Here is a 14,737-nt window from a genome sequence, read left to right on the forward strand (position 1 = left end):
AAGTAATTTTAGAACTGCTTTCTGAGTTTATTGTGAGGATAAAACAGGAGATGAAACATATGACATCCTTGGCAAGTAGCCTGGCAGGAATAAGGGCTCTATAAATACAGGCTATTATTGCCATTTTACAGATGAGGCAGTCAAGGCTCATGGTGGTTGAGTAACTCTCTTGAGGTCATCCAGCGACGGTCACCCACCCAGCGATCAGCTGGCTGCAGGGTCTTCTGTTAGTTATCTTGCCCTTGACCTCACTCACATGAGAAACTCTCTTCCTCCTGCATTGCTCCTTCAAAGCCTGTTAAGGGTTTCCTGACCAACGCTGGGCACCGGGTCCTCTAGTTAACATGGATGGAGGCTGATCCTGATGGGTCCAAAGGTGAGATGCTCTGCCACTTGCTTGCCTCTTCATCCAGGTTTGGATACTTCTGTGACCCACAATCCCCACCTTGTAGGTAGCCATGATTTAATGGTAACATTTGTCATTTCAAGGTGATGGGAGAAATGCTGTTGCACTTCATGACCAAGGCTACCTTGGGAGTCCATTGTACTAAGATGCCAACATTCTAAGGTGACGTATCCCATCTTTCTAAGACTCCACTATTTCTCAGCTCGAAGATGGATTCAACTTCTAAGGCTTTAGACCAGTACTGCCCATGAGAACTTTCTACAACAATGGAAATATTCTATATCAGTGTTATCCAACTTCGTGTGGCTATTGAGCATTGAAATGTGGCTCATGTAAAGGAAGAACTGAATTTAAATCTTATTTAATTGTAATTAATTTGAATCAAAGTAGTCACATGTGGCTAGTGGCTACTGTATTGGGAACCAGAACTTGAAACCCTCTTATTCCAATTTTGTATGGTGCTTTGGTTCCTACTTGCCCATAAGAAGCACAGCTGAAGAAGTTCTCAGCAGCACCACGACCCCAGTTTGGGTGACTCAATCTGAAATTCAGGAAAAGAAACGTGAAGCTTATGTGTATCATTCAAATAAAAGATGTTACACTGCAGTAACAAGCAACCTCCAGCTCTCAGTGGCTCGAAACAGCAAAGGTTTGTTTCTTGCTCATACTGTGTTCATCTCAAGTTGGCAAGAAGCTCGGCTCATCACAGCCATTTGGGCACCCAGGCTAATGGGAAGTCACCTTCTCAAAAGTTGCTGGTCAGAGTGCCAGAGGGAAAAGTGAGCTGTGAAAGACCTTGCATTGGTTATTATATTACCCATAATTGATACACATCCATTCTTCCCCCTAGTTCATTGGCCAGAACTATTCACATGTCCTTACCCCAGTGCAGCGATGCAGAAAGTACAACACTGCATATTCTGGAAGGGAGGAAAACCAGAACTATTTGGTCATCTACACTAATGATTACATTGCATACAAGGTCAAAAACTGGGATAGAAGTGGAAGGAAAGTACCAAGTCTGGGGGGGAACAAACAGCCTGGGATACTTGAAAGAGCACTGGACTTGGAGTCCAGAGACAGAGACCCAATTCCTGGGGTTGCTGCTTATTTACTCTGTGATCTTCAATATGCAACTCCTTCTCCCTGGGCCTCTAACATTTATATTTTGAATAATAATTGAATATATGTACATAATAATTCAATATTAATATAATATCTATTGTATATCTCTATTATATATACACACACACAGGACCATAGGAGTTATTGTGACTTTATAGTTACTATCCTTTTCTACGCCTAATCAAACAAGAACCCTGGATCCCTGGGTTAATATTTGTGCTTTGGGATACTGTTGGCCATACATATCTATTTACCTGTTCTATCTAGAGAACATTTATTTTTCAGAGGATGAGTAATAATTTTCCCAATTAAAAAACTATATTTTTCCACCTTACTTGCATGTAGGATGGCCATGTGACAACTTCTGTCTAAAAACTTGTAAGCAGAAGAAATTGTTGTTGGGTGTACCTTCCAGAAAAATATCCCTTTGTAAAGTAGGCAATCTGAGCTATCGCTTATCTCTTCATCATCAGACTCCCCCTTTCTTCTAGTCTGGATAGAGGGTGTGATGGCTGGAACTCCAACAGTCATTTTGAGAGCATTAGGATGCAGCACACTTTAAAGATGGTAGCACAACAGCTAGAAAGAGCCTGGATCTCTCATGGCACCATGGACACCATTCTTCCGACTTTTTTACATGAGGGAAAAGTAATTCCCTACCATGATAGTGAGAATTATATTTGGATTTTTAATTATGTGTGATCAATCCCTGATGATAAAACATTGCAAAAGTTGATTGCTTTGCTGATGACCAAGAAGTGACTCTCTTCCAGGGGTAATAAGGAGAATATGGGCATTGGATCCACATAGACCTGAGTCCTCACTCTACTGTTCACGAGCTGTGTGACCTCAGGCAGGGGACTCAGCCTCTCTAAGTTCAAGTTTCCTCATTTGTAAAATGGGTATGAAAACAAAGCACCCATTCCCCAAATGCACAGGATGCTTATATGGATTCAGTGAGATGACATCCACAGAGTTCTTATTGTCTGGAACATAGTAGGTGTTCAAAAAGCAGCAACCACAATAATAGCTCACATTAGTTTGCACTGACTCTGTGCCTTGTGCTGTTCTAAGGGCTTTATATCCACCAACTCATTTAATCCTCACTAAACCCCAGGAGGGGGTATTTCATCGCCCCTGTTTCACAGATAAGAGAACTAAAATAATAAAGTATGTGTTGAATAATGATGTGAATATCATGTTGAATAAATGAGTTGGGACTCCAAGGGCCCCTGAATATCAGCCACTGGGCATGCTGCCTCCATGGTCTTTGTCACATCCCACTGTTACCTTGTCACCAGTACTATTATAGACTTCATAGTTTTCTTTAACTTAATTTTAGATAGAATCACTTTTAAAAACATATTTTCACTCTAAGCAATAAAATATGCCTGGAGCCACTGCAAATAGATAGATAGATAGATAGATAGATAGAGATAGAGATATATCTATATATATATCTTCACAAAACATATGGCACTACCTACTAGAGCTAAACACACATTTATGCTATATGCTCATGTGCTATACTTTGGCCCAGCAATTCCAGTCCTGGATATATAAACTACAGGAAAAAAAAAAATGCTCGTAACCACCAAAGACACAAGATAGAATTTTACAGCAGCTCTTTATCTGGACAACTCAAACGCCCATCAGTAGTGGAACGGAGCTATAAATTGTGATATATTCATTCAATGGAATACTACTCAACAATAAAAAGTATGAACTACTGATTCATGAAACAACAAGATGAAGACATAACGTTAGGGGAAAGTTTGATACCCAGGAGTGTACACCGGATACATCTATTCATACGAGATTCAGAGGCAGGTGAGAAGTGATAGAGGTCAGGATAGTGGTTATATCAGGGCAGGTGTTAACAGGGAGGAACACGGGGGTGCTGCCTGGGGCTCTGGAAATGGGCTACATCTTGACCTCGGTGGTGGATATGACCATGCAAAACTTAATTGAGTTCTTCACTTCATATTGGTACCCTTTATGATAATTAAGTTACATCTCAATAAACAGGTTTATTGAAATATATTTAAAAGGATCAAGTAAGTCATGGAACCACAGGGAGTCATCCTACAAGGGGAAGCAGAGCGTTCCCCACAGGAAGCAAGGTGCTCTTGGTAAATACCAACTGAATGGGAGATGTGGGGGCCCCAGGGACCAATACCCTGTAGGAGAACCAGCCGATTCCAGGCCGCATCCCTGGTCATCCCCAGGTTCTGCGGGGAGGGCTGTGCTCCCCAGCTACTGAATCCTTTGTCCCGAGGCTCTGCCAGGTACAGCCAAGCTCTTGGCCTACCAGCTGCCAGCTCCTCTCTTCTTCCCTCTCGACGATGGCTCTTGCTGGATCTGCCTCTTTCTCCCTCCCCGGCTCCATCATCCAACAGCAACCTTCTGAGGAGGGTGTTTGTTTTGGCCACATGGTAAGACTGAAGCAGATCTTGGTACTCGGGGACAATTCTCTCCTTTACTGATCCCAGTGGGTGGAAAAGCATAGGGGAGGAAGGAAAGATGGAAGGTGGGGAGGCAGGATCCCGATGCACGTATGCCACTTTAGGGAGGAGGGAGAAAGTTGTTGAGAAGGAACAGTGTCAGGAGCGAAGTCATGTACATCATTCACTTTTTTTTTTTTTTTTTTTTTTTTTTTTTTTTTTTTTTTTTTTTTTTTTTTGCGGTATGCGGGCCTCTCACTGCTGTGGCCTCTCCCGTTGCGGAGCACAGGCTCCGGACGCGCAGGCTCAGCGGCCATGGCTCACGAGCCCAGCCGCTCCGCGGCATGTGGGGTCCTCCCGGACCAGGGCACGAACCCGCGTCTCCCGCATCGGCAGGCGGACTCCCAACCACTGCGCCACCAGGGAAGCCCCATCATTCACTTTTAAAGTCTGTGTGTGTGTGTGTGTGTGTGTGTGTGTGTGTGTGTGTGTGTGTGTGTGTGTGTGTAGATGGACAAATAGACACAGACAGTAAGACAGAAATAGGAGACAGTGACAGAGAGAGGCAGAGAGAAGGAGAGGCACAGAGAGAAGGTACAAAGAGGGAGACAGAGCACATATCTTCTCTAATGCATGACCTCTTTCCTAACACTTTCCAAGGATTCACAAAAATATTTGAGACTACTCCTCCTGCCCCAGCAAACTCATTGGCTACAAAATATTAAAAGACAACTGCAGAATTAAAATCAAGAAAAGTTTAACCAACGGTCTGTAATTCTCCTGTGTCAATTTGTCCCCACCTTCCTCGTCAGCATCAGCTTCGAGACACTGAGAGTTGGTGACAGAGCCAACGAGGAGGTTGATCAGTATGGCATCCCCCGCCCGTGCCCCCAGGGCTCTGGAACCCCCTACACACAGCCAGGTCACCTCTAAGTCTAACCTGGGGCTGAATGCCAGACATCAGGCCCAGAGAGGCGCTGAGGTTGACCAGAGACACACAGCAAATCATTCCTTCCTTCATTCATAAACCTTTACTGGATCTCTTCCAGGTGTCAACCTCTACGCTGGCTGCTGGGGACAGAGAGGTGACAAAATCTCCCAACCTATCCCCTGGACCTCCAATCTAGTGAGGAAGGGAGAGAACAGATTAAATTGGTCATTCATTTCTGAACATGCACAGCAAATGTAAAAATATGGTAGAGAGGATGTGTGAGTGGAGGGGGTGTAATTTATCCTGCATGGACTTGAGATGGTTTGCTCCTGAAAGCCCCAAGGGGGAGATGGCATTCGGCTTGGGTAGGTGTTAGCAAGGGAAGAAGGAATGCTCCAGGCTGCAGGAATGACATGTGCAAAGGAGTCTAGGGTCTGAAAAGGTGAGACGGGTTGAGGGAGCTTGTATGGCACAGAGCTTTGAGTTTGGCATGCGTCTCATTGGATCCTGCTCAATGAGTTAGTATTATACCCGTTTCCTGGATATCAAAACTGAGGCCCTGGTCCTGGAGAAATTTGCCTGAGATCACACAGCTACTAAGATCCCACTGGGGTTCACACTCTCGTTTCTCTAATCCAGAACTCATGATCTTTTTGAGCAAGGCTTAACTCCATTCCTTTTGACATTCTGCCTTCCTCCCTTAAGGATCCACCCTTTCCCACACCCAGGCATGCTGATAAAAGTTCTCATGGCTCCAGTTCCAGTGGTAACTCTGATTGCATGCTAAGTGGCTGCCTGCTATACTTAGATGGCTGCCCTGGGTTGAGTGTTCTAGGATTGATTAGCTATGTCTGCCCTGGGCACTGGGTAAAGGACGAGAGGCACACAAACCATGGACTTACTAAATCTGAGGTAGTGGCTTCATGAAAGAACTTCATTTTTCTCTGGGCTTTTGGGACCAAATCTTCCATCCCCATGTGACCCTCATTACACAGTAAGGAAGCTGAGATTTTTATGAGGAAGGGTGACTTGTTTACTAGTTCGGAGTCCTACAAGGACAGCCTTGCCTCCTACTGGGTCCTAATTTTGGAAAGTCCCTCAGTATCACCTAGCCTTATACCCTTTCTCAAGCCCTGCTTCCTCCTATGACCTCTTTCTGACTCTACTTATTCAAAGAATTTCCATTCCATCCTCTTGAGTTTCACACAGTCCAAACTGCAGAAAGCAATGATCCTATGCAAAGGTAACCAGTTCATTTCTAACGGGAAGCAGAGGCATGAATCAAACAAGCAACTATTTGCAACACACACACACCCCCACCGCCCCACCCTTTTTGCTATTCTTCCAAGGGAAAAGGCAGGGGAAGTTGTTGAGAAAACTGGCCTCGCCATCAACACATTTCAGACCCTTACCCGTCTGGCTCAATACCACAAGTGGCAAACCAACCGGCACACACCACCAAAAAAAAAAATTCTAACAAGACATTAATAGATAAATAAAAATAGCTTCCACAAGAAACTATGAGGAATCACGCAACAAAATGATTTCTTTCTGTGAGCGTAAACTCATGAATAATCAAATTCACAGTCCCCAAACGAGCCAAGCGCAGGTCTTGTCAACCTCATCCCAGTGTCCTCCTGGAAGGTCACCTCAAACCTTTGCAGGCCTGGGTGGCTCTGCCCCTCACGTCTCCTCCCCACCCCCTGCCCCCTCCCAGCACCACCACCTCTTCCTTAGAGGGGAGAAATTAATTCCCAGTGCTATGGAAACGTGCAGCAAATCTGACTGGAAGGCTGGGGCAGCACTCATGAATCATCAAGCAGAAAGGGGAGTTCAATAAAATATTGGGGGGAGGTCCTCAGGCCACGGCTTTTGTGAGCTGAACCCAAGCCCTTGCTTCAAGCTCCTTTAGTGTCACATTTTAACCTACCAGCTGCCTCAAGAAGCAAGATGATCTACCCTGCCTTTTTTCTTCTCCCTTTAAAAAAAAATTATTTTTAAAATTTTTTTATTTTCCCTCATGTGTTAAGGGAGGAAACAGTGACAGGGACAAGTGACAGCTCGCTAATTATTCCCTTACTGCCACTGCTGTTCTGGCTTTGGACGCATTGCTCATTTCTCCCCGTCTTCGCACTGAATAATGCATGGGTCCCTATCTGTATTCAAGCGGCACCTCCGGGGACCGCCAGCCTAACTAGCTGATAACTGATTCAGTTTGTAAGCAGGGCCTCTGGGAGTTGCAAGGAAAAGTAGCCAAGAACAAATTTAACACTTCTTTCTCATTTCTTCAGAACATCAAGGAGAGGCCGGTTGGGAAGCAGGTGGAGATGTGTGCTAGGTCCTTGAAAGGTACGTGACCTTGAGTTAGGGGAAGGGAACCTTGGCTCTAGCTGTGGGGAGAGGGTATACTGATGAAGATGATGAGGATGTGATGAAAATAGTTAAGGTTAGTTGAAGGTTTACTATGTGTCTACCATTATACTAAACACTTTGCATGCATTCTTTCTTATAATCGTCACCAGAATCCTTTGCTGGCAATGCCTTGTCAGATGTATCAGTTAGCTATTACCATGATAATGCTGTGTAAAGAATGGCCTCCACATTTCAGTAGCTGTCAGTAACACATAGAGGGGCAAGTACATTTCCAGCCTCTGCCTGCATCATGTCTGCTAATAGCCCATTAGCCAGAGAAAATTACGTGGGCACGTTCAGTGTCTAGAAGAGAGGAAGCAAGTGTTGCCCACATGAGTCCATGGCCAAGGTGTGGGCGTCTGATGCTGTTACAGGGGAGTGAAGCGTTAAGTACCAAGAGGGAGTCTCCAGCACAATCTCTTCTGGGATTCAGGACCTCTCACCCCACTGCCCCAACTTTTGCAAAAAGACTTATACCCGTTGATCTCCAGACTAGGCTCTTCATTAAATAATGCCAGAAGTCTATGACTCAAATGATAATGATCATCAAAAATGGCAAGTTCTTACCCACTGTCTAGAGTACCAAGTCCTATTCTAAGTGCTTTACATGTAACAACTCATTTTCTCCTCCTAATAGCCTAATAAGGTAGGTGCTATTATTATCCCTGTTTTATAGATTAAGAAGCAAGCACAGAGAGGTTAAGCAATTTGCCTGAGGTCACACAGTCAGTAGGGAGCAAAGCCAGGATTTGAACCTAGGCTGGTGGCAGGGAGCAAGCTCTGATCCATTAGAGGTGAAAATGGGTTGTCACACACAAGGTTGAATTTTGGATACAGATGCTATATTTGCAATGGTAGAGTGCAGTTGGCTTTGAGAGATATAATTGGGCAGGGTTAGGTTGGTACCTGAGCCAGGGCCAACCAGTCTCTGAGGATCTGGACACACACACTGCTCCCTGCCAAGGGGTGACACGTTCAGGAACCTACTGGTAGAATTGCTGACCTTCTCCCAACTGGCCAGGTGGACCCAGGCTTCTCAAGGAACCACAGGCACTGGGACCACACCTGGCTCTCCACCACCAAATGATCCCTTCATGCTGCTTGGACTAGGGACCACCATACTCCTTTATCCCCCCTTCTTCCCCAACTAGATCTGGCGATGGCAGGCCATGGCAACAAGGCTGGCTCTTGTTTTATGAATGGTGATGAGACTGGGTACAAATCCACCTGTCTGGAGGTCAAATAATCTCTAATTTTGTCTACTTTTAGAATTAGGAATTTAATCCTTAACCGGATGAAAACAGACCCAGTCTGGACGTTGTGGGCCATTCATGTTTGCACAGTTTTGGTTCTTAGAGCCTCACACAGTGCTTGGGGCATAGTAGGAGCTCAGTGACTCATAGGTGAATGAATGGATGAATGAAGGCTTTACAGATGAGAAATGAAGTCTTAGAGAGGTGAAACTATATAACAAGGACCATTCCTTTCGTTCAGGATCTACTTATGAGCACCTACTATGTGTCAGGCACTGTTAGATGCTAAGGATCCAGAGTCTCTGCTGTCATGGTCCAATGAATATCCAACATAATGTCAGGTGGGGAGGAATAAAGCAGGGTAAGTGGGGGGGAGCGTGCTGGTGGTTGGTATAGATGCTCTCACCTCCTAAAATGTGCCAGGCACAGTGCTGGTCCCTTACATATCTGATCGCCTGAAGAGCTCCCCCAGCATCCTGTGAGGCAGCATGATTATTTCATCATTATGCCCATTTTACAGATGAGGAAAAACAGAGGCTCTGAGAAGAGGGATGTCTTACCACATATGTAAGACCAGAGGTTAGCCCCCAGGTCTGCCTGCCTTGTCTGAGAGGGGCAGGATGTGGGTTCCCCTCAGCCCCACCCCCAGGCTAGTGGGTCAAGGATGCTGGGCGCTAGGGGTGGGAAGGTGCTTGGGTCCCCACAGCTGTCACCTGCCCAGGTGTGCACCTGCATTCAGCCGTCCAGCGCTGTCTGCTGGGGTGACACTGGGTTCGCTGCCAGGAGTCGCATGTCAAGACAGCAGGGGGGGAGGCAGGCGGGCTGTTGGCAGGTGGCTTAAAATAGCAGTGTCCTCATAGCTGCAGGAGCTCTGTTCTCCCGGCTGAGAACACTCAGGGAGAAGATATCTCAGCCCGGCAGCCGCCCCCTCACTGGTGGCTCCATGCAGAGAAATTGTGCTCAAATGCAAGGTGCCCCATTGCTCCTAGGGCCTGTGGGGTGAAAGGCAAACTCTACTCCAGAACCTTTGTGAGCTGCTCCCCCATGCCCCCAGCTCTGTTCTCCTCATACTCCTTTCTCTTGTCACCCTCGCTACACCACATTCAAGATGTCCCTTGTACCTTGCTGCCTGATAGGTCCTCCCTGACATCTTCTCCATCTGAAAAATATATGGAATACACTAAGTGTTCAGTATATGTCAATGGGAATCACTTATAAGATACTGAAATCTTATCCTTCAAGCTCAGCTCACTTGTCAGCACTTCTGGGAGCCTTCTAGACTCTCCCAGGAGTAGAAATCCTTCCTTCCTCCAAGGCATGTAGACCATGCTCAGATCAGGATTGCAAAAATCCTGTTTATGACTTCCTTAAACCTTTCTGACTGGGTAGGCTGCCACACCTACAAAAAGTAGCATTGCTCAACCAGGGGTAGCAGGTAATTGGCACACAGGGCAGAACTCTCCGAGCCGTGCACATGGCAGACATTGCTAATCAATCATAGCATCCTTTCTTTCCAAGCCCTTGAGCATCGAGGAAGCCATGAGCAATTGACTGGAGTTGACACCAAGATGATACCTTAATGGCTTCTCACTTCCAAGTGTCATTAACTACAGCCTTTAGATAAATGGCCTCCAGAAGCTTGTCTTCAGGGCTTCCTCAGCCATCAGACTGGTAGGCTCTTGAGGGCATGACAATGACATTTATTTCAGCATCTCCTCCTCTTGGCACACAGCCTGGCGAACACTAGGCACTGAAGAAATGTCTGTCAAACAGGGGGAACTGGGGAGAACGCATCAGGCGGTGCTGACAAATGCAGAAGTACCTCACTGAGGCTACTCCAAGCCCTAGGAGCTCTCCTGGACACTGCTTCCCACTCTCTCTCCTTTGGTCTCCAGGGAGCAGAGTGTGGAGCCCAGGAAACCCAAACCATAGGCTCACTGAGATCAGCCCCACATCAAACAATGGTTTCCCCCATGACTAACTGCACAGAGATACAAGGTCAAAGATAAGAGATCCTCAGACCAAGAAGAGAACAGTGAGAAGGAGAGAAATCATCTCACCAGGTCCTAGCACCTCCCCAAGGCTCGGTGTTTTTATTTTAAAATGGGGATAATAGGAGTCTCTACCTGGCAGGACTGTTGAGAGATAATGAACGGAAAGTCCTCACTGGTGTCTGATAAATAGGAGTTGATGTGGATGATGAAGATGATGATGACGGTGGCACACTGCTCACGGAGACTCCCTAGGGAAAGAAAAGTACCTTCAGAGAACCCTGAGCTCCAGTCTCTCCCTGATTCCCATCCTCCTGAGACCTGCCACCCCTGGGAGAGGTGTCAGGAAGAAGGCCAAAGAGGCAGCCCTCCCCCCAGAAGAGGAGGGCTGAGTCCCTTGGCAGGGAGAAGGGAGGGAGCCTTTTCTCTGGAGATAGTGTGCCCTGCCATGATCACTCTTGGTCCCATTTTATAGCTGGGAAAACTAAGACCCATGAAACAGTGGAATTAGCCTAGTCTCATGGAGTAACAATCCTCTGCATCTGAACCCAGGATCTGTTGATTCCAGTGCCCATGGTATTTGCACAGAACCGTTCTACCTTGTTGGAAAGGTACCCACGCTGATCACTCACTCACCATCTACCCTCTTTGGTTCTATTGAGCATGCTCTGGAGGAGTTCACAGTCTAGTTGGGGAAATGGGGTGTGATCTGACATGCCATTAAATTATTTCAGTATCACAAGAAAGAGTTTTCTAGCTCAGTTTGGGGGAAAATTTCATAGAAGGGCTATGATGGTTGGGTTTTGCAGTATGAGTAGGGGTTCTTTAGGGGGCTAAATGGAGGAAGGGCATCTCGGGCAGAGGAGATGGTAGAAGCAAAGGCAGGGGTCCATGAAAAAAGCATGATGTGTTTGGAGACCATTGAGCAGAACTGAGTGTCCCATCTTAGGGAGTATGGTGGTGTAGCTGCAGGAGACAAGACCAGGAGATAGATCAAACCAGAGCTTGGAGGTCCTCCCATAGCATTTAGGCTTTTCCCTGTGGGCAGAGGAGTTATGAAGATGTGTCCCAGTTCAACTGTTTACACCACAGCTTCCACTTCCCTTTACACTCAGCTGCCTGGCACCAGGATGCTCTCACCAAGATCAAATGGAAACGTGGGATAGGGCAAAGATCAGCATGGACCTTTCTGCACAGATCATGCTGCTCTCCTGGAGAGATCGTGCCCTGCTTCTATTCCAGGAATTTCAACCACAGAGACTCAGAAGCACAGAATCCCACCATTAAGACCTCTCCAAGTCATGGACCCAACGATTTAGAGAATTGTAGCATTCATCTATTCATTTAGTCATTTGGTTAATAAAGTTGAAAAGCCCCCAGCAGATAGTGTATCAGTCAGTTACTGCTGTGAAACAAACCACCCCAAATCAGTGAGTTATATCAACAGTCACTCATTGATTGGTTATTTGCCTGGGACTCATCTTGGCTGGACTCATTCATGCCTCTGCTGGTTGCTGGGGGTTCTGCTCTAGACTGGGCTTGTCTGGGGGTGGGGTCCTGTGCCACGAGTCTCTCATCTTCCTCTTCAGACCAGCAGGATAGCCAGTTAGCAGTGGGTTTCGGGGTGGGGAGTGGCAGAGGGAGTGTAGATGACCCTCTCAAGAAATCTGGCTCTGAAGACACAGAATCTGTGACCCATAGCCTCTGAGATCACTCATGGCTTCCTAAGGGGTGAGCTTGGGCTTGTGCCAGTGGGAGAATCAGGAACACCCAGACACGGTCATGTCTGGATGGGAGAAATCCTCATTTGGATTGGGGGATCCAATTGTTGCTTGAGGCTGGGTCCCCCTTATCCAGTGGTCAAGACCCCACCCCAGGTCCACATCGCTCAGCGGTCCCACCCTCAGAACACTCCTCCAATGGCTGCCCACCCAGCTGCGAGAGCATGCAGGCTCCCCCTCTATCCTCAGCAGCAACCCCCTTGGGGAGGAGAGAGCAGATAGCAAAACTGTGCTATTTACAAGCTTTCAAATGGGTTATTGAATCATAAACCGAAATCACAGGCTGTAACCAAATCAGCAAGGACCAGATTCAATAAAGTGAAAAGGGAGGGGGGATAAGAATCCCACCTAGAAGCTTGTTAAAGCCTTCTCTGCCTCTCCTGGCCTTGCTTTCGGAACATCTCACTCTTTCTGGTGAATAAACCCAGCCTGATCTGGTTTGATGCTGGTGCTATTAATTCCATATGTGGTTTATGAGTGGAGGAAAAGGCTGTCATTACATGCCGCTGGAACTTGAAAAGAACCCAACAGGCACTCTATTGCCGCCTTGCTGGAGCGGCCGATGCCTCTGCTGAGTTGGGAGTGTCTCAAATTCTAACACAAGAAAACTTTTAGGGTGGGGGGCGTGCATGCCACCGTCTTGTGGTGACTGTGAAACCTCCATGTATGGGGGCTCTCTGCTCCTAAGGAGGTCCTGGGGTCATTCAATGACCTTCCTCTGGTGCCATATATATGTGCACCGGACTTTACAGTTTACAAAGCACCTTTGTGTGGTTTATCTGAATTATGATACAAGCTCAGAAGGCACAGTGCCCAGCCTGAAGGAGTTACCGCAGACTATTAGCTGGGATGTTATTATCATTATTTCCTATTAACTGCGTGACTACTCTGCATGAGATGCTAAATGTATGTTACCTATAATTCTTCAATCAAATTCTGTAAAACCGGAATTATCGTGCCCATTTTACAGATGAAGACTAAGACTCAGACTTGCACAAAGGCATCTTCGGGGCAGATTTAGGAATCAAGCTCCGGCTGCAGTGCTCCAAAGCCACATTCCCTGCACACGAGATAACTCTGAGAGGGAGGCAGAGTCCCACTTGGTTTTACTCTGCCTGTTTATTAGGCGGGTAAACTGAGTCTCAGTAAGTTTAGGTGGCCACAGAGCACAGTCCAACCGGTCCCGGGGAGACATCATTTCCTTTCTCTGAGCTAGCTGCACGGACACTTATTACTTAAGAGGTTACGTTGGTGCTGGAAGTTTCCTTTGACTTCGGCTAACCAGACGTCTCACTTCACAGATGGGAAAACCGAGGCTCGGAGATGTTCGTGCCTCATCCAAGGTCACTCGGCCCGGAGGTGGTCAGAGCTAGGATCTGCACCTACAGATGTCTGTCTCCAGAGTTTATACTCCTGCCATAGCTATTCCATTTCTGGAAAAGCAATTGTCGTGGCTCAGATGCCGAGCCCTGCCGCCCTGGATGGTCCTGCCAAAACCAGCCCTGCTTTGATGAAGGCCAAGTACATCCTTTGCCAGCCTGAAATTGGATTCCCCGGTCCAGAATCACCTGCATGTATCCCTGACTTTCAGGTTCAGATCAGACATTGTGTAGCACAACAGATAAGAACTCAGGATCTGGCTTCAAATCCCAGCTCTACCAACTTCCATCTGAACCTTTTTCAAGCCTCAACTTTCTTACCTTTAGAGTAGAGGTGATAATAACAGCATCTTTCTTATAGGGTTGTTGTGAAATCAACAAGCATAGCTAATATCTAATGAGCGCCAGGCACTCTTTTAAGCCCCGTACGTGTGTTAGTGCTAATCGTAGATGTATCACCACCTTAGAGATGAGAAAACCAAGACAGTGATTTGCCTAAGGTCTCGTGGAGTTGGAGTCTGTACCCAGGTGGGCTTGCTCCAGGGCCCCGTGGTTTGCAGTGACCCTAAGCTGCCTCTTGGTTTAATGAAGCAATGTGGCAGTCAGACATGGGAAAAGCTAATGACCATTCCATCTTTTTGTATTCTGGAGGATGTTAATGTTTTATCATGCAAAAGGAGGATTCCAGTTAACAATGACAAAAGCCATCCCCTGCAGGGCTGGAATGTTTGCCAGGGAACTGAGATCCACTCCCACAGAAGGTCCATCTGACACAGGTCTCTAGGCCAGCCCTGCTCCCTGCACTTAACTCTCCACTCACACCAACACTTCTTCAATTCGTGAATATGCCCAACGCACTTTCATGCCCCTGGTCCTTTGCACATGCCTCTCCTGATGCCTGATTTTCTTTCCTTCCTTTGTACTACCAGCAAACACATACCTAAGAGATTCAGCTCAAATACCACCTCCTTCTTAAAGCCTCTCAAGACGCCCCAGGCAGAATGAATTTTCCTTT

The 14,737-nt window shown here is 46.7% G+C and overlaps 1 protein-coding gene across 6 annotated transcripts in view; it reads right to left on the minus strand.

Annotated features, from left to right (window-relative positions):
* Positions 1 to 14,737, minus strand: part of LOC136792672 (uncharacterized) — a 390,674-nt gene that overhangs the window by 24,915 nt on the left and 351,022 nt on the right. For 2 of the 6 annotated variants that reach the window (XM_067014857.1, XM_067014856.1), the window contains one exon: positions 10,698 to 10,813. The exons of the other annotated variants lie outside the window; for them this stretch is intronic. In XM_067014857.1, the coding sequence (XP_066870958.1) occupies positions 10,698 to 10,813 (116 nt within the window). The remainder of the gene's footprint in view (positions 1 to 10,697; positions 10,814 to 14,737) is intronic. 6 annotated transcript variants of the gene reach the window in all.

This window comes from Kogia breviceps, chromosome 15 (assembly GCF_026419965.1).
Source record: "Kogia breviceps isolate mKogBre1 chromosome 15, mKogBre1 haplotype 1, whole genome shotgun sequence".
Lineage (NCBI taxonomy): Eukaryota > Metazoa > Chordata > Mammalia > Artiodactyla > Physeteridae > Kogia > Kogia breviceps.